Source organism: Podarcis melisellensis, assembly GCF_964234715.1.
Source record: "Podarcis melisellensis genome assembly, chromosome: 3".
Classification (NCBI taxonomy): domain Eukaryota; kingdom Metazoa; phylum Chordata; class Lepidosauria; order Squamata; family Lacertidae; genus Podarcis; species Podarcis melisellensis.
The window spans coordinates 18,515,927-18,543,242 of NC_138530.1; the positions used below are offsets into that span (position 1 = coordinate 18,515,927).

The 27,316-nt window shown below is 44.4% G+C and overlaps 2 protein-coding genes across 4 annotated transcripts in view; both read left to right on the plus strand.

Annotated features, from left to right (window-relative positions):
• The window catches only part of LOC309365681 (endothelial PAS domain-containing protein 1-like), a 38,227-nt gene extending 36,998 nt beyond the window's left edge, over positions 1–1,229 (plus strand). For 2 of the 3 annotated variants that reach the window (XR_014166246.1, XR_014166247.1), the window contains one exon: positions 790–1,229. Coding sequence is in view for 1 of the 3 variants with exons in the window: in XM_081903999.1 (XP_081760125.1) it covers positions 790–821 (32 nt within the window). In the remaining 2 variants the exon portion in view is untranslated. The remainder of the gene's footprint in view (positions 1–789) is intronic. The other variant, XM_081903999.1, reaches the window with a different exon arrangement.
• A 195-nt stretch (positions 1,230–1,424) lies between these two features.
• The window catches only part of RRP36 (ribosomal RNA processing 36), a 30,600-nt gene continuing 4,708 nt past the window's right edge, over positions 1,425–27,316 (plus strand). The window contains exons 1-3 of the mRNA XM_081904301.1: positions 1,425–1,730; positions 5,725–6,203; positions 22,448–22,586. Of these exons, the coding sequence (XP_081760427.1) occupies positions 5,768–6,203; positions 22,448–22,586 (575 nt within the window). The 5' untranslated portion in view covers positions 1,425–1,730; positions 5,725–5,767. The remainder of the gene's footprint in view (positions 1,731–5,724; positions 6,204–22,447; positions 22,587–27,316) is intronic.

Below are 27,316 nucleotides of genomic sequence, written 5' to 3' on the forward strand. Positions count from 1 at the left end.
AGCCACAACAAGTGGCTAAAATGTAGTAAGTGTATTATTATTGGTGGTTAGAATGTCATTCAAAATTTACAAATAATCAGCTTGAAAATAATATATATGTATCAGTCGATAACCAAGAAGTAGTCAGTGTGATGAATTGCTGGAAGGGAACACCACAACGCAGGCCACTCTGAGAACAGGATTCTGGGCTAGATGCCGGGCCTTTGGTCAGATCCAGCAACCAGGCTCTTCTATTCTTACTTATTTACAAGCCACAGCCCTTGACTCCCCTTCCCCCAATTTATAGCCAAATCGGGCCTGCTACAGCTTCCTAAACACAGTAGCTGAAGCAGGGTTGGCTCCATTGCTCCTAGCTAGCACAGCCAACAAATGGGAATTGCAGCAGGCCAGAGTTCCCATATATGAAAATAAAGGGCACATGAGCTTCCACCCCATCTAATTTGAACAATGTGCCTCCTTGTTGTTGTTGCCATCTCTCTCGGGACACAATGGAGGGGCACATGCACCTTTGGGGGTGAAGTCAACATGTTGGAAAGCTGTAATGACTATGGTGCGAAAAAGCGTCAGCCTTGCTGTTGTTGGCACCCGTCTGTCTCAGGGGACTATGAAGGAGTGTGTGTTTGGGGGTCAAACCATTGGAGAGTTACAGTGCCTGATGTGGCTGTAAAGACAGATACGGGAGAGACATGTTTTGTTGCAGCTGGGGTAGATGAAGGTGTCCGGTTGTGCTGCTGCGGGTGCACCACAGCGTTTCTTCTCTCTTAACTCCTGCATCCTTCCTTCCTGCAGGTGTCTTTCCAGAAGAAGCCATGTTTTGCTGAACGTGCCCTGGTTGCCCCCAAGACTGACTTTAGAAATGAGAGCCCATGTTGGCAGATAACCTGGAGGTGGAGACCTATCCTTCAACATTTCTCCAGTGAAATGGGGATGTCCTAATACGCTCCCAATATTTCTCCAGTGAAAATAGGGGCGTCCTAAGGAGAAGCGGGACATTCTGGGATCAACTCAGAAACCTAGGACGGCTCCTGAAAATCCTGGAAAACAGGAAAAATTGGAGGGTCTGTGGAGAATGGGATTGGCCTGAGGCATGAGACCACATAAGAAAATGACCAGGCACACTGCCAGTGGGGCTCAACCACCTTCTGATGTGGACAGTGGAGGACAAGCTATGGCGACGCAAGGAACGCGATTGCCCTCTAGGGGGCGCTGCAGCGCGCTCATCAACAATAAAAGAAAAAAAAACTCTACTGGGCCTTTTGTTCTCTCGTTGGTTTATTCGTGACGCCACATGGGAGGCGGTCTCTGGCCCGAGCCTTCCCGCGCGCATGCGCGTCCCGCCCTTTGTGACGCTATCCTCCCGTTGCCAGGATACGGGAAAGCGCTGCCGGGCCGCGGCCTGCAAGCGGGGCTCTAGCGGCGCTGGGAGCAGCCGAGCGAGGCCTGGCGGGGGCGGGGGGCGTGGAGCGGAGGCGGCGCGTCAGCGGCAGGTGGAGCTCCGGCCCGGCGGCTGCTGCTCGCGCGACTTTCCTCTTCCGGGTTTGCGGCCCGTCCTCCCCTTCCAGCCTCCTCGAGTCCTGACCCCGCAACGCCGCACCCCCGAGGCAGTGTGCGAGGCGGGAAGGGCCGGTGACCAGAGAGCGGGGTTTGTTTGGGGCCTTGTAAGCTCAAGGAGGAGGGGGGAAGCGGTGGAGGAAAGCCCCTTGCCTGCCACGTGCCCAACAGGACTGCAGGTCGGTTCATTCATATATATCTCCCCCCGTTTCATAGAGTTGGGAAGGGGCCGCACGAGGGTCATCTAGTCCAGCCCCTTGCCATTGCAGGAATTTATTTATTTATTTCTTTTGCCCAACGTGGGGCTCGAACCCACGACCCTAGGATTAAGAGTTCGGTCGTGTTCTACCGATCTAGAAGATTGTAATAGGTTGCCTCTTTAAGAGCTGAAAACCCTCGCGATGAAATACAGTGCCCCAGTTGCAAGCAGTTTATTGCGAATTTTAAACAGCCCCCAGCGGTAATAAAACATAAACACCCGGCCCGAAAACAACGAGCAACAGAGTGTAACGATAAACAGCAACACAACAACACGGTGGAAATAACAGAATGGAAACGCCGTGATAGGAAAGGCCGGCAGGGCAGGTGGGTTTCCAAAGGTTTCCCAAGGGGTCTGTTGGTCCCAAGTTAACCAGGTCACCAGTCGGAAATGGGTTCTGCAGCTGTGGGGCGGCCCCAGAAAATACCCTTGCCCCAGGTGACTTAACTGCTTTTTTTGTGGCAGGCATGTGAGAAGGGCTATCAAAGCTAAATGGAACCTCCAGGGGCAGGGGCAGTCTATCTCTGGAATACTAGGTGTTGGGGCCGGGGAGTGGACAACGGGAGGCTTACTCCTCCTGGCCTACCTGAGGGCAGTTGATGTAATTAGATTGCAACTGGGAGGGCTTTATCCTTGGGATCCACTTTCTTTTTTTCCAGAACCCTGAGGGCTGTCTGCTGGAGCCATGTGCAGAACAGTTGCCTAGAAAGTGTGGTGTTGGTACACTTAGAAGTAATGATCAGGACAACTCTGGGTGCTTCTCAATCCTGGAATTTGTTTTTAGTGCCAGAAATAAGCTGATACTCCTTCCACACAAAATCCAGTCTTCATTCTCTTCCCCCAGCCTCCTATCAGCACTTCACCAGGGTGGTGTGGGGGAAAGGAAGGTATTGTTAGGATCTGCATCAAGTACAAGTAGATCCTTTGTGATCTACTTCAAGTCACCCAGAGATCCACTAGTAGTTATTTATTCATTGTTTGATTGATTGATTGATTGATTGATTTATATACTGCCCTTCATCAAAAGATCTCCGGATGGTTCACAAGATAAAAGCACAAATAATAATAGTAAATAATAATAGTAAAAAAAGGAGCAATAAAAGATAAACGCACAAAGATAAAAGCACAAAAAATAATAGTAAAAAAAGGAGCAATAAAACAATAACCACCCCACACACCCTTGCATTAGACCGTCCAATCCAGCTGTGGTTTTCTTACCATGTGCTTCACAGAATAGCTTCCCTCACATGGATCTATAACTTACTGCAGAAGGAACATTAATGGCATATATCTCACTTCACCCTTAAACTGTTTTTCAAGCTACATTAAACCACTAAGTGAGAGGTCATCTAGAGTTCTGAGGTTTGCTGTCATTGATGTGCTCATGGCACCCAGCTCTGTCTTCCCATTAGATTTATTTCAGTTATTGGTCCCCTTAAGTCATTTGCACCACATGAGGAAGGGGGCTGCATTTTCACACCACCCCAAATGTCACCTCTAGCCCTGACCTCTGCATTTTGATTGAGCGGAAGATCTGAAATGGTACGCTTGCTAAAAATCCAAAGACAACACCATGTACATTAGATTTGGCACTTTCTTACAGGTACTAGCCCGGTTCCTTTATTAGCCTCATAACAGGTTAGCAATACAGTTTAACTGTTAATTGCTATTGGCTGTAAAGCTTACCTTTTGATTTCTGTCTGGTAGTAAAGTTACAAAATCAATTTTCTGAAAGTGGTGACCCTAGGGCATCTCTTTATCTTGGACCCTCAAAACATTGTATATTTAATCCAATGTCTTTGTGACTTGAAGAAGGGACATCCTTTATTGCCCTCCTCGGAGTTCTACTCCAACCCACACTTTCATAAGCAATTTAAAAGGGTCTCTTGCTTCTGTGTGCCACAGTTCTGTCTCATAAAACACCCCACATCTTAGCTGTGTGGAATGCGATGAGTGAGCAACAAAGAATATGGGAGTTGCCTTTTTGGATCAGAGCAAAAACCATTGGGTTCAGGGTCTGGTACAGGATGGAGATGACACCCTTGCTCCATTGCTTTGCTTCCCGCTTCTGATAAACATTAGTACTAAATGCCATTTCTGAATATGGAATACATAGTCATGTAACTGTCTACTGTGAATTTGTCTACTAGAATTTAATTGCTCTGGGACCATCCCGTGATACGCTTTTAAGGACTTCTGAATATGGGCAGGGTGGGAAACAGGTGCAGAGCAAATGCTCTTCCTCAGCTTCCCTAAGATCTCTACCAAACACAAGACCTCTGGAAAATAGACTTTAACCGAAAAAGGCTAACTGGTCCTGCATGCAGTTAGTTATGAGTCAAGTTTTGGAGGTATGGTGTAAAGACAAATGAGGCCATCACCTTGCTAAAGCTAGGTTCTGTGCCTGGTCAGTGCCTAGAGGGGAGACCATATTGAAATCATGTAGGTTCCAGGACAGAGGAATGGCAGGAAAAGCAGAGGAAAAAAATACTGCTTAACTAAATATGTAAATAGATCATGGGATTAGGCTGGATTTGTTTCCTCCCCCAGCACCAGCCATTTGGGAAGCAAGCACATAGACCAGGAATAGGCAACCTAAGGCCCGGGGTCCGGATCCGGCCCAGTCGCTTTCTAAATCCGACTCGTGGGTGGTCCAGGAATCAGTATGTTTTTACATGAGTAGAATGTGTCCTTTTTAAATGCATCTCTGGGTTATTTGTGAGGCATAGGAATTCGTTCATTCCTCCCCCCCCCAAAAAAAATATATAGTCCGGCCCACCACGTGATCTGAAGGATGGTGGACTGGCCCATGGCTGAAAAAGGTTGCTGACCTCTGACATAGACTAAGTTCCCCCTCCCCACTTGGATCTGGTAGAGCTGAGATAAAAGATATAAAACAGGGATGGGAAACCTATTTCACTCCAGATGATGTTGGATTGCAACCAGAATGACCAGTGAGCAGGGATGATGGGAGCTGTAGTCCAAGAACATCTGGAGGGTCAAAGGTTCTCCATCTCTGCTGCAAAGGAACCAACTGAGTAACTCTGCTAGTTGCTGCAAAAAGTTATGGGGTTCAGGTCTCAAAAAATTGTGCCAAAAATGTTAATCTTTAAGGTGCCAGATGTTCTTCTGCTGCTTTTTGCTATTTGCTGTCAATGAAATGCCAAAGAACGACTAGAGCACTCTTTTTCCATGGCCGTATATTGTACTGAAATTCTAAACCCAATCACCCATTGAAGTTAGTCAGAATAATGTCCAAATAAACATGTATAAGACTGCATTGTACGTCCTGGGTCAGACCCAGCAGAACGTTTTAGGATTAAACCTAGTATGTTGCATTATCGAAGGCTTTTCCTGTGCAGAATTTTAAGAACATCAGGGGCCCTGGACAAAACGGAGTAGGAATTTTCCTCAAAGCCTCTAATGGTAGTTTCTATTCCATTGCATTTCTTTCCAAGGAATATAATCATTTTAGTGGGTCATCTCTTTAGAGCAGATATAGGCACCCAACTTTGTAAAGCACCAGACAGAAAACAGCATCCATTTAAAGGCCTAATGAGTAGCTAGATGCTTTTACTGCCAGTTCGTTAGAGCATCCCAATATAAACAGGAAAGCACACCTCTGTATTTCTTTTCTGTAAGAATCTAAGCACTACAATTCTGTTGTGGGGTTGTAGCAAAATATATATATATCAACCTCATGAGCCTGCCCTATATACACACAGTGTCATAGTCTGTCCCCCAACTCGGAGAATAAGACAAGCCTCCAGCTTTGTAAATTAGCTTTTGGTGCAGCTGTTTCTTGCCCTGAACTGTGCACGAATTGGCCTGCTTCCCAACAAATGGTTAGTTACAGTTTCTGTGGCAACTTAAACTGTGATAAGGTGGAGAGCTAACAGTAGTTTCTCTTTCAGCTTGAGTCTAGTGACTTGGAAGCATCCCAAAACCAAAAGCCTTATGAAGCAGCTGCGTGGGAATAAAGGTGGGGGCAATGCCAGAAAGAAGAGTTCCCCCTCTGGTAAGGACAGCAGGAATCCAGCATTACAGACGTCCGAGGACAGCAGGCCGATCAACATCCTAAATCCAAAACTGTTGGCTCAGAAGCGACCTCTGCAAGGTTTGAGCAGTATGGGAGGCAGCACTGCGGGGAGTCCTGAAGATGCCAAAAGACCAAAGCTCTTGCCTGAAGTGAATTCTCCTGGCCAGGAATCTGAAGACGAGGAGTCGGATGACAGTGAATATGAGAGAGCAGAGAGTGAGAGTGATGACAGCGATTATACAGACAGTGAAGACGACGATGATGACGAAACTGGCAGCGATGCCTCAGAAAGCAGTAACAAAGGCCCTGAAGAAACAACAAGCCAGCCTTCTTCAAAGACTGATTTAACAAAAGGTAAACGTTGATGCTTGGAAAAATTCAATAAATAGTGCATCTTTGTGTCACCTATCAGCCGTTTTGAGCTTTTCTTTCTCCGGTGGCTTCTGCTTCTAATTAACCGCCTTAGATGTGGGCGTGTAACCATTAATATGCATTATAGCCACCATTCAGATGCGCTCCTTGACACTGCTCTCTTTATCACCTAACCGTCCTACATAATTGCCTTATCGTCAGGTGTGTCTCATGCTTCGTGCCGCCTCTGAAAGCAGGAAAATAACAGAGAGTGTTCCTTTCTGTGTCATACTCTGCATGAATGTATATTCTGTTGCTCAGATACCAAAGAAGTTGGGGCTGTCGGTTGAATAATCTCTTGCATCCTATTTAGTGGAAACATGTTATTGCAATCCAAAAAGTTGTGTTGAAATATGGAATTGCCTGTCGTTTTTAAGGGATGCATAAATGCCACATGGTAGTCAAACCACTAAAAACAGTGATGGCTATTCCTCACAACAGCTGATCAGGCAAAGTAGGGCTGATTGATATATTGTCCAAAACCGGTTTGAAGGTCACATCATGATATCTGTTTCATAATATTTGACTTGGCAGTATATCGTGAATCACAATGTGTGTGAGGGCTCGTCAATATCTGCTTTTCAACATCGCGATATATCGCCAGCTAAACATCACCGATAAGGATGGAACTATGCAGAGACAAATAGGCTACTTACTTGGCAACTGCTACTACTTAGGGCTCTAAAATGGATAGATGTCATTATTATCAATCACCGCACAGCCAGTTTCATCAGCAGGCAAGCCAAAATGTATCCAAACTTTGGGATATGGGCTTGGCTTCCAAATTGTGGTATTCAGGACAATCCAAAGTACAGTGATGAGTCATGGGAATACAAATAATCTGGGACTGCCAGCAGGCTTGCTAGGCGACAGAAGCGGTGGTGGCAGAAACAGCAGGGACCTCATAGGCAGTAGTGGCAGGAGTTACTATCAGATATCGTGATATATCGATAAGTTGAGATGTTTAGCTGATGGTATATCGCGATATTGAAAACCAGATATCGCCCAGCCCTAAAACAAAGCTGTGTTATCCCCCTGTTGAAGTCTGAGGATGGGGGAACGCAGGCTAGAGAAACAGCAGCTTGCCTACGTTCACCAAGGAAAGAATTGCTCCCTGGAAACGACACACTTGTCTGCTGCCCTATAGCAGCTCACTGTTTGCACCCAGTCTACGGTGCCATTGCCTCCGTTGTCTAATGAGAACACTTCATAATGCAGGTGAGTCTTCTGGTTGGGTGTTTTGCATTTTCTAATGGAGGAAGGGGAGTAGTCTCCTTAAAAGGTACTTTGTTGGCCTCACCAGCTGAGTTCAGGTTTGGGTGATCTGTTTTCCTTTACGCTGTCCTGACAGCAGATTAAAGAAGCTCAAAGAACGTTGTGGATTTTTTGAAAGTTCAAAATATTACGTTATGACAGTGCTAATTTGTTCCTTGTTTGATCTCTGCAATGGTTCTAAAATTGTTTGCCACTAGTTTCAAACCTGAAATATGTAATGTCCATTAGTGCCTTCTCCAAGAGTTGGTGCAAGTGTAGCAAATTCAAAAAAGAGGGAGCTCAAGGAGTAAAAGAGGATTAGGAAACAAACGTTGGTACTGAAAATGAGCATTTTTTGTGAGTCATGTTGACTGCTGCAGTAAGCAACTGATCTTTGTAATAAATCAGTTTAGTTACTACTTGAAAGCCAAGTTTGCCTCGTGGTAATTCTGTAGATTTCCTCTCTTTGTCATATCTGTTGAGAATTGACTGTACTCTAGAGTTCTAAATGTATGCTCAAGCCTTCAGCCAAAATTACGGTTTGGTCTACTCCACAGAAAGAGCTTATAAGGGCATTGTGGAACTGTCAGCAAGAAGCAGCCGGAAGCACTAATAAAGAACAAATGAGCCACTCAAAACATGTTTTTCTGTTTTGAAAATATGCTTCCTAAATGCAATAAGCAATGTGATATGATATTTATAAAATCACTGAGTGAGATTTCCTAAGGCAGCCTTTTAAGTTAGCTTTGGAATTCTTGTTTCAATGCAGAAAAACAAGATTTGCTCTTAAGAATTGAGACTGATTATATCTTCCAAAGCCACAGAAAGTTGTGAAATCCAAGCTATCAGAATCTTGTCTTCCTTCCTTCCTAAATCATGGAACCGACTGAGAATTGTGCACCTTAAACATATTTAAATTATATTTGGTGGTGGTAGGTGTTGTCTTACCTTCTCTTCTAAAGTCAGACAACCATTGTTATATTAATCTTCTGAAGGCTAGAAATTTATTCAAATTAAAACAGATTGTTTTTATACTGATGTGCTTCCAAGAACCATATCTCTGACAGTGCAGTCCAGTACACGTCTACTCAGAAGTAAATGGGTACAGAGTTGCTGCCTGGGAGAAAATGCAGTTATCTCAAGAATCTTAATTTGAAAAATGTTGAGAATTGGCAACACTGAGAGTGATGCTTTTACATGAATTAAAAAATGGCTGATGTACCACAAACAAAGCACAATTATAAATAGCAGTGTGGTTAATTGGGAAAGTGTCTAATGAGTTCACCAGGGACGCGGATTAGGTCTCATTTAGCATAATAAATGAATCTAGAAGAGGGAGCAAAGAGCACTAATGAAATTCAGATATGAAAACAGAAGGTGGTGAGAACACAATCAATTGGCATACAAATAATAGGTAGCTAGGTGGTGGCACAAAACACAGCCACATACAGCTATTCTTTTGCCGGGAATAAATCATTGGGAACAAATTAATTTTAAATGCATATAATTTAATATCAAATGCAGGTCAGGAAAAACGTGGGAAGATGGATGAAGAAAGGTTTATGTGCAAAGCCAGCGCTGCTTCTCTAATCTTTTATGAACAGGCAGCCAAAAACAGATGTAGTTTGTTAGCCATATAGTAGAGACAGAGGCTACTTCTTGGGCATTCTGGTGTGGTTAGTTTATTTAATTTACATAGCACCATCGGTGGGTGTGTGGTAGCTTGCGCGCGCACACAAGTCCTCTTAAAATCTAAATTTTATGTTGAGGGGCAACCAGTGTTAGAAATTAGCCAGGCGCCAGGCGCGTTTTGCTACTAGCATGGGTCCAGTTGTGACTTATGAGGAGATTTCTGGATGCCAGGTTGGCAACCACAGTTTAAAAACAGCCTTAGTCCATAACTAATACCATTTCCCTTGTGTGTGTTTCTCCTTGCATACTGGGACAAATGAATTGTTGTAACAGCAACCTGCACTCAAACAATGCAGTTGAGATTATAGAATTCTAGAATTGAAGAATTGCAGCGTTGGAAGGGACCCCGAGGGTCATCTAGTCCAATCCCTTGGCTAACAGACATTCTCTTGTGGCAACCGCAACCCAGGTTTAAGGGGCCATTTGGGGCCTAGCCTTTGTATTTTGAGTTTCTCAAACTGGGGGCATCACATGTGTGTGTTGGGTTAATGGGTTAAGGGGAACGTGGAAGAATGTGCATTTAGGTTGATTGTTTTGGCTTTGTTTCAGGAGGAACTCTTTATTTATTTATTTAAATAATGAGGGCTAAGGGGATTTTCCTGAGGAAAGACACCCCGAGGCGTTCAGGGCATACAGAAAGGAGAAATGGTGCGGCTGTGTAGAATCATAGAATCATAGAGTTGGAAGAGACCACCAGGGCCATCGAGTCCAACCCCCTGCCAAGCAGGAAACACCATCAGAGCACTCCTGACATATGGTTGTCAAGCCTCTGCTTAAAGACCTCCAAAGAAGGAGACTCCACCACACTCCTTGGCAGCAAATTCCCCTGTCGAACAGCTCTTACTGTCAGGAAGTTCTTCCTAATGTTTAGGTGGAATCTTCTTTCTTGTAGTTTGGATCCATTGCTCCGTGTCCGCTTCTCTGTCAGGGGTGGGAGGAGAACTTTGGACCGTTGATGGTAATGGAGCTGAAGAAGTGAAGCAATGAAATTTCACGTAGTTCCAGAAGTCTTGGATCATGAGTAACGTTGGCTATCGCCCTGTGCCGGCAGAGATGGGAGAACCTGGCTGTGCTCCTCTTTGTGAGAGCAGTCTCCTTGGCATTTTGACTGGTTTGGTGGCCCATAAAAAGCATGGACTGGCAGCCGAGGTGTCCAGCCCGCTGTTTCCTTGTCTTTCATGTAGCATCCTAGTCGCACACAGTTGGTTTGTATGACAACGGGTTGCTATTTGGATGAAGGATAGTTGTGGAAGGAGAGAACTAAGAGTCATAAATATGTTGAAAGCATTGCAAAGAGACAAAAAAGACAGCGGAATTATGACATATGCAGTAGTGTTTTGAATTTGGGTTGCCTGCATTTTTTAACACACACACACATTCCCAGAATTCAAAGCCCAAGGAAAGGCCTCCGTTATCATGAGGGCTATAAAGAGAATCTGGAGGTTTTTATCACAGTTTTATTTTATGGTGGTTATGTAGTGCTTTAATACTGCCTGGTACTTCCGAGAGATTTCAGTCTATATTAGGCAAATGCCGGTGATGAGAGGAAGAGAGGGAAAGGCGTGGGATGAGACTTAATAATACAAATAAAAATGAATTATCGGGAGTGAACTCAGCTCAGTGATTTGCAAAAAAGAGACTTCAGTGAGGAGGAATAGACAGAGCTGCCAACTGAGACAAGCTTTGGAAAGCTACTCAACCATGGTTTGAGCTGAATCTGAATGGGACGTGGTTCCCCGCCTGCATCCCAGCTTCTATGGGGAAACTTTTGCAAATGTGAATGAAATGGAATTAACACAGTGCATTCTTCCGAACTCGGCAGACAGTATCTAGTCTTTTCTGCTCAGAACTTTGCAGGCAATAAATGGGGTGGATGGTTTAAATTAACTTAAAAATATATGCTAATGAGATAAAAGCCCTGGTTTGAATAATCAAATTTTAATTGGCTTTTCTGGAGAAAAGTAGATTTCCATTGGCGAATGTTGCCATTAGACAAATTGATTTCCTCCAAATTACGCAACGGTTGGTACATCTTTTTTGCTATTTAGCAAAGTGCCTTGCGTGTTTATCCATGTAGTTAACGCAGTTAAATACCTTAATATCCTTGGGTTTTATTAGCTATGCAGTCGTACAGTGGGAGCGTGTAAGCAGGCCTATTGACTTGAATAGGACTTAGTCACTAATAATAACATGTCCTTGGGATTCCAGCCTTAATATGTTAAGCAATACAATGGTACCTCGGGTTACAGATGCTTCAGGTTACAGACGCTTCAGGTTACAGACTCCGCTAACCCAGAAATAGTACCTCGGGTTCAGAACTTTGCTTCAGGATGAGAACAGAAATTGTGCGGCGGCAGCAGCAGGAGGTCCCATTAGCTAAAGTGGTACCTCAGGTTAAGAACAGTTTCAGGTTAAGAACGGACCTCCGGAACGAATTAAGTTCTTAACCCGAGGTACCACTGTATTACATTGCTAGACAGTTTGGCACTTCAGATTTCAGTACCGGTATTTCAGGCAGTCCCAGCTGGTGAGCCTGACTTTCGCTCTGGCTGAACATGTATGGCATCCAATCTGTTTTGTGCTGGGCTTTCCCATTACCCTTGGGTAGAACCTGGTTTTGATATTTGTGGTCTTGGCCTTTCTTGCATCAAAGAGCAGGCTGACCTTCTACCCTCAAACTATGGAATTTACAATATGCTGTGATGGCCTCCAGCTTGGATCACTTTAAAATGGAATACTGTTGCCCGTGGTTACCAGAGTTGTATTAAATTTCTGTTTTGAAATTATGAGCTTTTGTTTCTACAGTAGTTTTAATTTTATTGTGCTTTTATTTATTGTAAGCGGTCATTGGACCTTGTGGTAAAGGGCAGGTAAGAAACATAATAAATAATACTCATGATGGCTGTATAACTTGCAGTGTTATACATTTTTAATTTTTGATTAAAAATGAAGAAACTTTTACCTAAATTTTGATAAAAATTCGGTCAACTTATTTTTACCACATGATTTTACTGGTGTTTTTAATTTATATTTTATGTAAGCTGCTTGGAAGTGTTGATGTTTAAGTGGTATATCAAGCCTTTAAATAAAGGACAGGAGTCAACAGTGTGTGATACAGCAGCAGCAAAAAAGTGAATGCTATTCTAGGCTGCATTAACAGAAGTATAGTGTCCAGATCAAGGGAAGTAATAGTGCCACTGTATTCTGCCCTGGTCAGATCCCACCTGGAGTACTATGTTCAGTTCCGGGCGCCACAGTTTAAGAAGGCTATTGACAAACTGGAATGTGAGCAGATCAAAGTGACTAAGATGCTAAAAGGGCCTGGAAACCAAGCCTTATGAGGAACGATGGAGAGAGCTTGGTATGTTTAGCCTGGAGGAAAGGAGACTGAAAGTTGCTTTGATAGCCATCTTCAAAGATCTAAAGGGCTATCATAAGGAAGATGGAACAAGCTCATTTTCTGCTGCTCCAGAAGGTAGGACCTGAACCAATGGACTCAAACGACAAGAAGTGAGATTCTGACTAAACAATAGGAAGAACATTCTGACAGTAGTAAGAGCTGTTTGACAGTGGAACAGATTTCCTCAGGAAAGGGTAGATTCTCCTTCGTGGAGGTTTTTGAGCAGAGGTTAAATGGTCATCAGTCATGGATGCTTTAGCTCAGTGTTCCCCAACCTTGGGCCTCCAGCTGTTTTTGGACTACAATTCCCATCATCCTTGACCACTGGTCTTGCTAGCGAGGGATGATGGGAGTTGTAGTCCAAAAACAGCTGGAGGCCCAAGGTTGGGGAACACTGCTTTAGCTGATATTCCTGCATTGCAAGGAGTTGGGCTGCAATGACCCTTGGGTTCCCTTTCAACTCTACAATTCTCTGATTCTAATAACATAACATATTAAATGATAACATAGAAGCAAATCAGTACACCACTGAATGCCAGTGGAGACTACCAATGGGAAACTCCTGTTTCCCCCTCATCGTGCTTATGGGATTCTCATTCAGTGTTAACTGAATGCTGTTCTGGATAGACCTTTGGTTTGATCCAGGAAGACCCTCCTTATATTCACTGCATGAACCTCTTATTTTACTGATGGGTGGTTGTATTTATCAAATCTGTATCACACGTCAAACAACCTTTAGCGAAAGGTCAGAATTTGAAGTGATTAAGCAAGATGCTCCAATTGCTTCCTTTTTTGTTGTTGCTTCAAATAGTCGTCTTGTCCTTTTCCCTTTTACCAATGAGCAGGGAGGAAGCTTGAACTGAGCCTTCAACTTGTAATGTTCTGATCATATTGGGTGGGGGGGAATAGCATGCGTCAAGAAAACCGCCACTTCCCGACAGCTCCTACCTAGGCATCTTGTCTTGCCCTTCAAAGGCTCTGGACAGTTGTGATTCACTCATGGGCACTGTGTGTGTCATCTCAAAAGCCGGCTGCTGTGTTCAATGCTAGGAGAAGACCTTGAACCATGAAAGGAAACAGATCAATGACTGATGAGTGAGAAGAGCTTTGAGGGTGTATGGCAGCTGACCCCAACCTGGTATCCTCCAGCTGTTTTGGATTACACCTCCCATCAGCCCTAGTCAGCTGGGGCTGATCGGGGCTGTAGAGCGGTCCAAACCCACTGCAAGATACCAACCTGAGGAAAGCCGGTATTGGCAACTTGCGGGATCAAAGGCGGACGCATGAAGCAAGAGAGTAAAGTAGAGATCAGAAAGAAGGGAGGAGCGGGTGAAGCAGAGGAGGACGAAGATGTACCGCAAATAGAATGGGAGAAAGCCTCTGATAAGAAGGAAATGGAAAAAGGCAGAATAAAAGCATGAAGCAGACGAGGTGGTTTACATTCTTTTGATATACAATGCATTAAATAGAAAATAAGTCACAGCTGACTGCAAGCTAATAGCTTCCACAAAACTGTGCTATGCATTAGAAATTGCTGGAGCAGGTCAGCCCGAGAATACACGGAGACTAGTGCCCTTTCCTTTGAGCCCGGGGGCTGCTTCAAACATGGTTTCTGTCTGAGAAAAAGTGGTGCCTATAGACTTCCGCATTCGTGGATAAGTGAAAACGCTTGCACTGCATATCTTATGTAGTGGACTTCATGCTTTTCTAAAAAGCAGGAAACTGCATGGAGAAAACATCACATTGTCGTGCAGTTGTTTCTCCAAGTCCTTCTGAACCTTGCCAGTCAGATGAAAGTCTTCTTTCCGGAAGCATGACACGTGGCATTCCTGACATTTAAAAATGGGTTTTATTTATTTTATTTACTTCTTAACATTTCTATACAGTGGTACCTCAGGTTACATACGCTTCAGTTTACATAGGCTTCAGGTTACAGACTCTGCTAACCCAGAAATAGTGCTTTAGGTTAAGAACTTTGCTTCAGGATGAGAACAGAAATCGTGCTCCGGCGCAGCAGCAGCAGGAGGCCCCATTAGCTAAAGTGGTGCTTCAGGTTAAGAACAGTTTCAGGTTAAGAACGGACCTCCGGAATGAATTAAGTACTTAACCCGAGGTACCACTGTACTGCCTTTTCCTCCAAAGACCTTGAGGTTCTCTCATTTCATCCACACGGCTACCCTGTGAGGTACATTAGGCTGAGAGACAGTGACTAGTCGAAGGTCATTCAGTGAGCTTCATGGCCAAGTGGGGATTTGAACCCTCGTCTCCCAGGCCCTAGTCCCAACACTCTTAACTGTTGCACCACACAGGCTCTCAATTTCTTAATATATCTATCAGATTCTGACCTCTCTTGAATGCAGGGCTGGCTCGAGCCTTCAGAAGTATTTCTAAGATGTGCGTGTTGAACGACTTTGCAATGGCACCAGCTGAGTCAGAAATATTTCACGTACAATTAAGAGTGCCAGTACTAATCCCTTTTAAAAGTCTTGGGACCTGGGTGTTTCCCATATCAATCTGCCTGTTTGCAAAGACCTGCAGCTAAGGTGCCTATCTGGGTGCCCCTACCTTCAAAAGTAAGGCATCAGGTGGTGGCGATGAAGAGGGGCTGTTCACTTGGTAGTGCATGCCTCATATTGTGAATAGCTGACTTGGGGTGCGTGTGACCGTGATCAGGGCTACCGCAGGGGCAAAAGAACAGCTTTTCTGGGGAATATTTTATGGTATGCTGTGTAACATGTAAGGGGGTGGTTTCAAGTTTTAATTTTCCATTCTGTTTTCTCTGAGCATTTCTTAATATTTTGATGTTAGATCAAAGTGCTTGACTTGCCCTCTTTTCCTTCCCATCTATGGGAAGGAAAAGCTAAGCTAAACACCTCTAATCTCTTCCCACATGCCTGTCGTCATTTGTCTTTTTCCCTTTAATTAGTTTTAAACAGAGAAAATTGAACCGGAGATCAGCCTGAGGAATGTGCCATTTATTTGTATAATGGCATAGGTTTTCCATTTTTATTTTTCATTCCCTGTCTTGTGCCTTTGTACAATTCTTTGTCTTTTTGTGACTTCTATCAAAGAGAGTTTTATTGACCAGACCGCTGTAGATCTCTAATCCCCCCCCCCAAGAACTGTCACAGATAATTTAGCATCTGTTAACTTTCGAGCATTTTAGATTCTTCTTACCATTGTGTGTGGTTCTGGATCTGCCAACATTATCATTTACTGTACTGCTCACCTAGTTTGCTTAGTTCCTATGAGCAAAGATGTCTGCAAACGAGACACAAAGGCTTGTAGCATCAACCCTGCTGTGTGGAAATCCCTTGCAGGCCACCATAGTGTCTGGAGACAGACGGACAGGTCATGCATCCACAGTAGTGAGCAGAGGAGAAAGGACTGCTGGGAGGAATGCAGAGAAAAAATGCTGTGGCACATTTGCAGCAGCAGAACCGGATGCCTTCCTCTGCCCCAGCTGCAACAAAACATGTCTCTCCCATATTAAGTCTCTACTATCAGGCGCTATAATTCTCCAACAGTTTGACCCCCAAACATGCACACCTCCATAGTCTCCTGAGACAGACAGATGCCAACAACAGCAAGGCTGACGCTTATTTCACATCACAGTCGCTACATGGCTGTTAAGTCACCCCACACATATTTTGAGTGAATTAGCTGGAGTGTTAACGGCAAATCCATAATCCCTTCAGAAATGTTGTATAATAAATCAAGTCAGTCCATTTCCTCTCTTTTCAGGGAAGAGGAAAGGAATGGCTACCACATCAAGGTAGGCACAAACATTAAAGGAAGCTACTTCAAAGCATGCATATAAGCGTTCTACCATTTGAAGCCTTTTCAGATAAGGAGATGGAAAATGATGGCGACATTGCACACAACAGGGTACCTTTTTCAGCGTTTCATAAGCATGCCCAGTTATCCAAACATTTTGGAGCAGATTTCTCATTTTTACCACTGTCGTCATTCATGTTAAAACTTCCTGTTCATTTCATGTACAACTTCTCAATCTTTGCGCGGTGGCCAAAAGTTTGCATAGTGCTATGGAAAACCGCGTCAACTCACTTTATCAAAACATGTCTTAACAAAGCATTCTGTTGAAAAAATAGGTGCACCAACTTGCTAAGGATCAAGTTATCCCCCCCAAAAAAAAACTCCATGTGTATCTATTACATTTCTCTCTCATTCTTCCTTAAAGGAGGCAAGTCTGTGGGGTAAGTAGCCTAGTGTCTAGCCTTGAAATAATCTCGTTGGTTAAGGTAGGATGAAGAAGATTGACTGGTCCAGCTTCCAATCAAAGATACTTACATGATGGAGCAGAAGTTTGGAACTACAGTGGTACCTTGGTTGTCGAATGGCTTGGCTCCCGAACAAATCCGCTCCCGAACGCCGCAAACCCAGAAATGAGAGTTGTGGTTTGCAAATGTTTTTGGGAAGCTGAACAACCTCCGTGGCTTCCGATTGAGTGCAGAAAGCCCCTGCAGCCAATCGGAAGCTGCACCTTGGTTTTTGAACAGTTCTGGGAGTCGAACAGACTCCCAGAACAGATTAAGTTTGACAACCAAGGTACACTACTCCAGTTCAAGCCTCAATCTACCCACCACCCTAGCTGTTCTTGGCTATATTTCATCTAGAGTCGTCGTGAGAATAAAAATACGTATCCTTTCCTCATCTCTTTTGGGGGGAAATGAGCTACAAATAAGAATATAAAAAATGCATCCATTTTTATTCCTTGTTGTGAGTTGCCTTGCAACTATAAGTAAGTAAATGCAATTAGTAAATGAAGAGCACCTGGAACACCTCTTTTCATTCATTTTAACTCTTACTGCTAAACAAAGTGAGCTTCGTACAGTTCATAACTGTTGTTCCTTTTGTGGTCGTCATACTTTGCCTTTGGCTGTCTAGGTATGAAAAGACCCAAACCAATTTGTAGGCCTTTATGTATCTGAAACAACCTTTTTAAAGTGATTGCGTTTTAAACAGCAGGCTCTTTTATTTTGTCACTGGCTTCCGCAGTACTTTCTGTAATTGGTGTTTGCGAAAACTCCAGGTGAATAACTGGGAAAGTTTTTTTTGGGGGGGAGGAGAGCAGAAACTAAGGGAGCATTTCATTGAGGTTGGCTGATAAATTTAGAACAAGGTATGAAAAGTGGAGTTTTTTGGGATGAAATAAGCAGTTGACCTGTGGAATTTATTGTAGTTCTAGTCGCATTAAAAAATACAGATTTAAAATTTTGTTTGGCAATGGAGCTTAGATCATGTTGGTTCAGTTCTGCTTTTCCGTCAGTTAACTGTGTGTCAAGAAGGGATATGTATACATTGAGTGGCCCATATTGTTAAAGGTTTTCCCTCTCTCCTTTCCTTCCCTCCCTCCCTGACCCCTTGTATTTTGCAGTAGAAGGTGCTGGTTCTTGCCCAGGGCAGGGTAGCTGATTTGATGGGCCAGTGGTTTGATCCAATATGACAAATCGTGTGTTGACGTCTGAGGTGGAACGCATCATTTGGCCTGCGTTTGCAGAGGCTTTTGAGGTTGCAGTCTCTTTGCGGGTCTGTCCAGAGCTCATCAGGGGAGAAAAACTATTACAGTTCTAGACTTTTGCCATAAGGAATGACTAATTGAGGGATTACATGTTTGGCATGCCAGAACAGAGAGAGAGAGAGAGGTGATGTCAGTAAAGCGTTGTGACGGGAAAATGCCTGAATGTTAGAATGTAGACAAAGCGAGAAAAGATGGTATGGGCCCTGATTTAAAATGTAGCCATCAGTCAAATTCTTTTCTCCTTAAAATCCCTCCTCAAATTTTACCATTTCCATTGAACCTTCCACGTAATCACAAAGGACACCCAACTTTAGCTGTGCAAAATGGTGCTGTCAGGACCATAGCTGTCAACTTTCGGATTTGAAAATAAGGGATCAGCAGCCTGACCTGTCCTGGGGATAGTCTACGGGATATCTAACAATATGGGATAGCAGCGGGAAACGGCGCTGAAATAAGGGAATTTCCCACAAAAAAAGGGAAGGTTGATCGCTATGGTCAGGGCGGTTGGGTTGTCTATAGCTCTGCAATGAGGTTACAGTCTCTGCCTGGAGGTGTGGGTTTGAATCCCACTCTGCCCTTTGGCAGGACGCATGAGTGGTCCAAGGTGCTGCATTTGTGCCTTGAGGTGGCCGAACCAGCTTTAAAGGCGGACCATATCTCAGTGATAGGAAGCTCCTGTTCTTTCAGAAGATCTCAGGTTCAATCCCAGACACTTCCACTTAATAGCAAAGGTTGAAGACTTCTTTCTGAGATCCTAGAGAGCTGCTGTCAACCAGAGTAAATCATATTGAGCTAGACAGACACCTGGTTTTAAGGCAGACTATGTTCCTACAAGGGACACGGGTGGTGCTGTGGTCTAAACCACTGAGCCTAGGGCTTGCTGATCGGAAGGTCGGCGGTTCAAATCCCCGTGACGGGGTGAGCTCCCGTTGCTCGGTCCCTGCTCCTACCAACCTAGCAGTTGGAAAGCACGTCAAAGTGCAAGTAGATAAATAGGTACTGCTCTGGCAGGAAGGTGAACGGCGTTTCCGTGCGCTGCTTTGGTTCGCCAAAAGCGCTAAGTCATGCTGGCCACATGACCCGGAAAAACTGAGTCGGCTCCCTCGGCCAGTAAAGCGAGATGAATGCCGCAACCCCAGAGTCGTCCACGACTGGACTTAACTGTCAGGGGTCCTTTCCCTTTTTATGTTCCTACTAAGGCCCCTGTTTGCTCCACTTGCCAACCTCCCCTGCCATTCCTCTCCATTAACCTCCTGGAGCTTCCCTGTCACACCCCATGCAAGGACTAAGCTTGCTTTTCACCTTCCCAGCCCCATTTCTCATGCCATTCCTCTCTTCTGTTTGTTAGTCCAGCTTTGCATCCCAGTTTTCACCCCCCCCCATATCCATGCCTCCTTCCCCTTCTTTTGTGCAACCTCCTTTGCACACAAAACTCCTCCATGGTCACCACCTGCATCTTCTTCCTCCCACACATTGCAACTACTAAGCATCCTTTTCACTTTATGCCGAATAATGAAGCCTGCATGGCCTCCTATTCGTCAAACCCTTTCATGCCCCTGCCTTCAGTTTCAACCTCGTTCCCATGCCTTCTGCTCTCTCCTTTCTCTGCATCACCATATTCACCTTGACTCCTTTCCCCCCCTCTACCTGTCTGCTTACTTTCCTCAACTCTCCCTTGCACGCCACCCCATTTCCACGCCTCCCCCTCTCGCTTGCACACAAACCCCTATGTGGATCCATTCTGCTGTCTCTTTAAAATAAACAGAATTTAAAGAGCAAGGCTGTCAGTTAGCTTGTTCAGTTAGAGCACGGTAGAGTTCTGTTGATGGATGTTGCTTCTTAATAAAGACTCTGTTCCGAATTACTACAATGACTCTGGAGCTTCATGTAGAAGACAATGCATGGTACCAGGAGTGGAGGTACCAGGATTGTGGGGAAATACTATGGAGTCATAGGTTGCACATCCTTTATCTCACATAAGCTATCCAAGGAATGGAAGTTTAAATCAACCAAATGTTCCTTTTCAGTATTCCTCCTTTCCTGATGTACTCAAATGATTGTAAAAGTTTCCTCAAACCTCCGCCATTTTTAAAAAAGCTGCCATTTTCCTCTCTCTTCCCACCATTTCGTCTTTACTCAAGCTTCTGGTGTTATTTTAAAACCACTCCTCCCCTCTCAGTGATTCTCCTTTCTTGTCCCCATGCTATTGTACAACCTGCCTTCTCTTTTGCTTCTCATTGTTATTACATTTGTATACTGCCCTTCATCCATAGATCTCAGGGTGGTTCACAACATAAAAATATGAGATAAAAAACACAAAATACATAATAAAAACAAGAACAAACCAATAACCCCTCCTTCCCCCCCAACCCCCCATGAGGGCTCGATGCAAATCCAAATTGTTATGAGGCACTACAAATCCTGCAATGGGGACTGCCCAATGACAGCCTTACATTTTTATGTATTTAGGAAGATAAAATCACTCCCTGCTATGCTTTCATCTCCTATTTTTTCCCTTTCCTCTGATGTCACCTCAGCCGTCAAAATTTAAATTGCAAGCACTTTGTGCTAGAAATTGGGTTTTACTTATTTATATTTAATCTGCATTGTGTATGATATATCAATCAACATCATGTCTTTTGGAACCTTTGTAAAATGGGACCGCCTGCCGCAACATGTTGATGAAATGTGCCATGCGCAAACAGTTGTGTTCTGTCCCCAGGTCATAAAAGAGATGGGAGCTGGAAGGGCTTTCCCTTAATCCTTAGGGCAGTGTCTGTAATGCAAAAAGCTCTTTAGCAGTGTCAGCAACCAGGACTGAGAAGCCCCTTGAGAGAGAGAAAGCCTAAGGAAAGATTTGTGCTATGGGAATGGCTTGACTTCAGAAGTGTTCCTTTCTAAGACAAGCAGAGAGTCAAGTATTTGTCGTATAACGGACATGCAAGGAGCTCTGAATGTATTCCAAATTCCTTATTTTTAGGCAGTGGGGGAGAGAGTGAGCATTTCTAGTCTATTTCCTCATCAATGCTAAGCATCTCTCATTCTGTGTGTTACATGTGAATGCAGGGTGGAAGAGTTCAATTTTGAAGCTGCACTTGAGCTCCGAGAACAGCTGCTTTTAAAAAATTTACATTAAAAGGCCGAAGATACAAGCTGAGACTGATTTACACCTCCGATGCGAAAGTGCTTTTAATCCTAAATCGTGAATCTAGAATTACTACTCTGGTCATTTTTCAGAAATACTAAAGGAAGTTAGAATGCTCACAAACTTTCAGCCTTCTGCCCTCTTTAACATGTGAATGGAAGATGTTAAAAATCAGCTAATTTGTATATTAGTTGGCAGTTTTGGCTTGTGTGCACCAAACTCTGAAACCATTAGTTGAGTGACCATTTTGTTTTTATTTGTTTGGATCCTAATTTCACAGATAGAGCTGTGACCCAGTCTGTGTCATAATTCTGCAGGACTAGCACAGTGTGTGGTTACTTAATGTAGGATGCCAAGTTTGTAGTCCTTCCACACAACTCCAGTACACATGGGATTCCCTCAGACACTCCCAGGGAGAAGCTTCCAGTAGTGCTGTCCCATACTGCTGTTGAGGCCTCTTCCCATTGATCTGTGTCCCTGGTGGGATGCTGTTTGGGTTGAAAAGGTCCCCATGATAGGCCCTGAATACAGTGGTGCCCCGCAAGACGAACGCCTCACAAGACGGAAAACCCGCTAGACGAAAGGGTTTTCCGTTTTGGAGGTGCTTTGCAAAACGAATTTCCCTATGGGCTTGCTTAGCAAGACGAAAATGTCTTGTGAGGTCCTGCGGGTTTTTTCCCCTCCCCCCCCCTTTTCCTAAGCCGCTAAGCCGCTTATCAGCTGATCCACTGATAAGCCGCTTAACAGCTGATCGCTAAAAGCCGCTAATAGCGCTAATCCGCTAAGCTGTCAATGGGCTTGCTTCACAAGACGAAAAAACCACTATACGAAGAGCCTCACGGAACGGATTAATTTCGTCTTGCGAGGCACCACTGTACTTAACCCAGCCACATGGGGATAGCACCATTGGCAGGGCAGTTTAGTGTGTCTTTGAAGGGGCTGTGAGACTGAGCACTGGGTGGGTGTGCAGGGTTTTTGTGGTGGCACTTGCATGAATAGCAAGGTGTTTACCTGCAGCTGCCCTTGCAATCTGAGTGCAAAAAAAGACAGTAGCATTCAACATGTCATGAAGCAGGTTGGGCAGGCAGGAGGAGTTTGAATAATCCAAAGACTGACATTTGTTTGCGGGTGTCTCGTTTTTATCTTTCCCCCAGAATGGTCTTCGATGTCTTTTGAGGAGCTGCTGCAGTTGAGAAATCGAGTTGGGACCAAGGCTTATCAGCAGATGACTACTGGGAAAAGGGCAGTAAATGTCACAAAAGCAGAGAAGAAGCAGCGTCCAAACAAGCACGGGTAAATGTGTTTCCCTGTTGTGCTTTCCCCAAAAGAGAGCAGCATTCCCCTGGGCTCAGGTGAAGTCTGCCAACCTGCGCTTCCTTACTTGAGAGTGAGCTCTCAAGTTAGCAATTATCAAACTTGCGCATGGGCTCATGCAGTAAGCCCTTTTCTGCTTGGTGAAGGGCGTAGAGATTTCTGAGCTGCCTCTGGAGAGCTACTGGAGCAGAATGCATTCATCCTGGAAAGGAGGAATTGGAGTTTAACCAGAGGGCTCCCTCTGGGAGGGTGGGTGGTAGCATGGACTTACCTGAAGAACTAACAGCCTTAAGTGTCTGCTTTACGGTCTTCACCACTGGAGCTGCTACCTTGCTCTCGATGCATTTTTATAACCTTGCTGTGATTAATTTACTTCCTTCTTCCTAAGCCTCTCTGGGAGCCATTCATGTGACTCTTTGGCCCCGTTTGTGTTCCCAGTCTCTCACACTTTGGTGTACAGTGGTACTTCGGGTTACATACACTTCAGGTTACAGACTCCGCTAACCCAGAAATATTACCTCGGGTTAAGAACTTTGCTTCAGGATGAGAACAGAAATCGTTCTTCGGCGGAGCGGCGGCAGTGGGAGGCCCCATTAGCTAAAGTGGTGCTTCAGGTTAAGAACAGTTTCAGGTTAAGAACGGACCTCTGGAACGAATTAAGTACTTAACCCGAGGTACCACTGTATTCTGTAAAATGCCATCAATGTGATGAGTAATTTAAACATTAAAGCAGACACGGATGCAAATCGTCACTGTAGTCCCTCCTCAGACACCTCTCCATTTTGCTGTGTGTCATTACCCTTTGTTCATCGTCCTGAAGCCAGGTTTCAGTCGTCCAAGTGTCCCATCCAAGAGACACCTGTGCTTTCCTTCATCAGCTCTCTCTCATCTGTTTCCAACTTTCTTTGCTTCTCTTCTCTCTCCCCTCCCCACCCTCTGTTAATATCTTGTGCTGATACTTCACCTTTTACCTGAAGCTCTCACTGGCTTTCCAGACAATGCTATATAAGCCTTTCAAAATGCCTCTTCTATTATGGGTTGCTTATTTCTATTTTTATCTCTCCAAAGCCTTTTGAGAGAGCCTTTCTACAAAAGCCCCAGTGCAGCTGGAATCAAATCAGCTAGGTATTTGTGTGTGTGTTTGTTTGAAAGGAACCCTCTTGACTTTAAGGGAATGCTCCCCAAATTCTATCCTGTTCAGTGGTGCATTCTTGAATGAAATTGGATTCAGAAGCAAGCAACATAACACCGCAATATTTTTTTAAAAGTGAGCAAGCTTTATAAAATCTTCCACATGCTCATTGGAAACCAGTATGTTATGGAAGCGAAAAGCAAGATGTGTCTGCAGGAGCCTGGCTGGTTTGTGAATTCCTACATGGTGTCTGGAATGACAGCTCCTGCCCTGCTGCTGCAGTCCATTCTCTGGCTTGTATCTGACAAAGTCATCCTATTCATGCAAGGACTGCTGCCTGCACAATGGGATTCTTCTGCCTGCCCCAGATCTGCTCTCTAGGGTTGGGGGGGAACCCTAGAACAGATTTGGGTTGTGTACATGGGGAGATAAGAAGGAGCACAGGTTGAACTCCTTGTGCTTACAGGACAACTTTGTTGGGTATGAGCCTAAACGTTGCTCATCTGCCTGCTGCAAAAAGCAGAATCCCCTTGCTACTTCAAACCTGGAGGAGAAATGTTGCAGTGGGGCAGCTGGGACACCACACTCAAATAATGTTTTGCTGCCCCGGGGCTGTTAAAGCAATAGGTGCCGCATCCGGATCAAGAACTGGCAGCTCTGCCTGCGAAACTTCACAGTACTGTCACAATTCTGGTAAGGGTGCTGTCTTTTCAGCTAGCTAATAAAAATATAATTAACTTCATCGAGCCGTTCATGGGCTGTTGGTGCAGAAGATTAGCTTACTTGTTTTCTCCACTCCTCATAATTTTATCAGTTTGCACTTCTCCTGAGGGAATTTGGTGTATCTCTCTAAATAAGGCTGTTTCATAGAGAGCCGTCTGTTTCCCGCGATGCGCTGCTTTTTCTGCCGCGTCTGAAGGCTGGCGGTTGCGAAGCACAACAGGAGTGTGACTTGGTTAATGTCACTGCCGAAGAGGGTCTAGGTGTCATATTTTCAAAGGATTTCTACGGCGGCTCATTAAAATTTATGTTGGCATAGCGATGGCGCCACGTCAGTCCAGGGAGTAAAAGGCACCAAATAAGTGATATGTTGACTTTACTGGACCAATCCATTTTGGAGAGAATATTCCAGGTTCATCACCTGCTTTTGTCTTCTGAATAATTGGGCGGTGGGGGTTGAAAATGCTTTGAAGGTGGTAATCCAGTAGGTTGGAGAGAGGTAGCGAACGGGGCGCTGGAACCGTTTATTGCTAAAGTGGAGACCTTTTCCGAACTCCTGCTTTGCATAAGTTTATTCCAGTATTTACTGCTTTTTATAGCCTGCCTTTTCACTGAAGTGCTCAGGTGCAGCTGGAGTGAAAACAGTTCTAACGTACAGTAAGCCCGCAACTGACGCTGGAGTTACGTTCTGGGGATCGTGCCCAAAGCCAAAATTGCATATCGTCAAAACACGTTCGGCAGGTTGGGGGGGGCGTCATTTTTCCTGGAATCCCACCCCCTTTTTTTTACTTTTTGTCTCGCGCATAAAGCTGAATGTGTACAAGTTAAACGTATGTAAATTGTAGGCTTAGTAAATAAAGGACATGAGTGGTGCTTACTTCTTTCTTCTTACCTGAACAATAACTGTGGTTATTCATGGATACAAAGTTTTAAGAACACAACAATGTTAAAACTCATTTAACATCAAGCTACAGGTGAAACGTTGGGCCAAAGAGGATTTAAAAAACCAAAACTTTGCAAATTGTAATAAATCTGGGCACCTTTCGGTCATTGCATCCCATAAAACAGAAGCAACGACTGAGAAAGCCCTGATCCTTGACCTTTTCTAAGTGGGGCTGTTGTCAGAAGAGGGTCTCCTTTGCTGATTTTTACTGAGAGACAAGCTCACATGCTTTCCCTGAGCTCAGGTTGTTTAGGACTTGAAAGGGTAATGTCAGCATTTTTGGAAAGGGCATGGAAGCCAATTGGTGGTCGAAGCAGATACAGCGTTGCATAATCCCGAGTGTTCCTTGACGTTAATTAATGGGCTGCTGGGTTTTGCACGAAGAACAGCTTTTGAATACTCTACAGAAGCCCCAGATATAGCATATTGCAGTAGCTCAGCCAAGTGATTACAAATTGAACGATGGTTTCCAGAGCCAGGGATGAGGAATCTGTGGCATTCCAGGTGTTTCTGAAGCACAACTCCCATCATTCCAGTCTATTGTCCACACAGGATGGGGCTGATGGGAGTTGGAATCTAACGATATGGGTGGGGGTGGGGGCAAAGCCTTCCCACCCCTGGTTTTAAGCCGGAGCCATTGATCAGGAATAAATAATCTGCCGGAGCTGATGATAAAAGGCAGTTCTGGATACTAGAGAGATTTTGAACATCCAAAAGTAGCTTGGGGTGGGTCCACTTCCAGAGAGATGTCAGTGTCATTCCATCAATCAAAAAATATTTCCATCCAAATATATCTGACTTTGGGTCTTGGGATGAAAACTTGCATCTTATACAGCTGGTAGCAGAACCCTGTGATATACCGATAAAGGCTAGGGACCACCATTTCAAACCAAAATCTTGACTTTGAACATCAGAAAAGCAAAATCTCATTAGAGATTATATTATTTTGTCTGAAACTTTGCTCCCTGACCTTTATTCAGAGTAGCGTACACATAATGACTTGCGGTTTGTGCCCTGCAATTCTGAAGAAAAAGACGGCCTCTTAAAAGGCAATGAATGCAGGTGAAAGGGGACGGAATGATAAGAGCACTTAATTAGATGCACACAGCCCGGGAAGGTGCTTTTGGTTTTTTGGTTTTTTAATTAGCGCTTTTCCCTCTTTTACCCACTGATTATATAATTAATTTGCCATTCAGATTGCAATCACCGCAATACAATCAGTCGCATTGGAATCCACCCATGCCAGCGGAATCGAAATGTTTTCTTCACTTTCCGTCTTTACATCCTCCCATTCTGCATAGGAGTGCAGACCCAGCGGGTGTGTGGATGCACCCGTGCTTAATTTGGTGGATACAATAAAATATTGGTACAATACGGTTTTCAAAACAGTCTACTTTTTCCTTAACATATACTTCAAGGCTTCAAATCACATACAGTTCAGTAATCCTTGACTGACAGCCAGGCGCAAAAAATGGCACCCAGACTTTTTGAGGGGCTCGGAAATGGAGAATCTTTAGGCGCAAAATGTGCTTGGCACCCTGCTAATTTCGAACCCTGTTTAATTCCATTTCCCCTGTGTTTGTTTCTCCTTTCAAGTGAATTGTTGTAAGGGCAAGCTACAGTCAAGCGATGTAGTTGAGATCAGAGAATCATGGAATTGTAGTGTTGGAAGGGACCCCGAGGGTCATCTAGTCTAGTCCAATAGACATTCTGTTGTGACGTCTGTAAAGTACAGTGGTACCTCGGGTTACATACTCTTCAGGTTACATACGCTTCAGGTTACAGACTCCACTAACCCAGAAATAGTACCTCAGGTTAAGAACTTTGCTTCAGGATGAGAACAGAAATCGTGCTCCGGCGGCGCAGCGGCAGCGGGAGGCCCCATTAGCTAAAGTGGTGCTTCCGGTTAAGAAC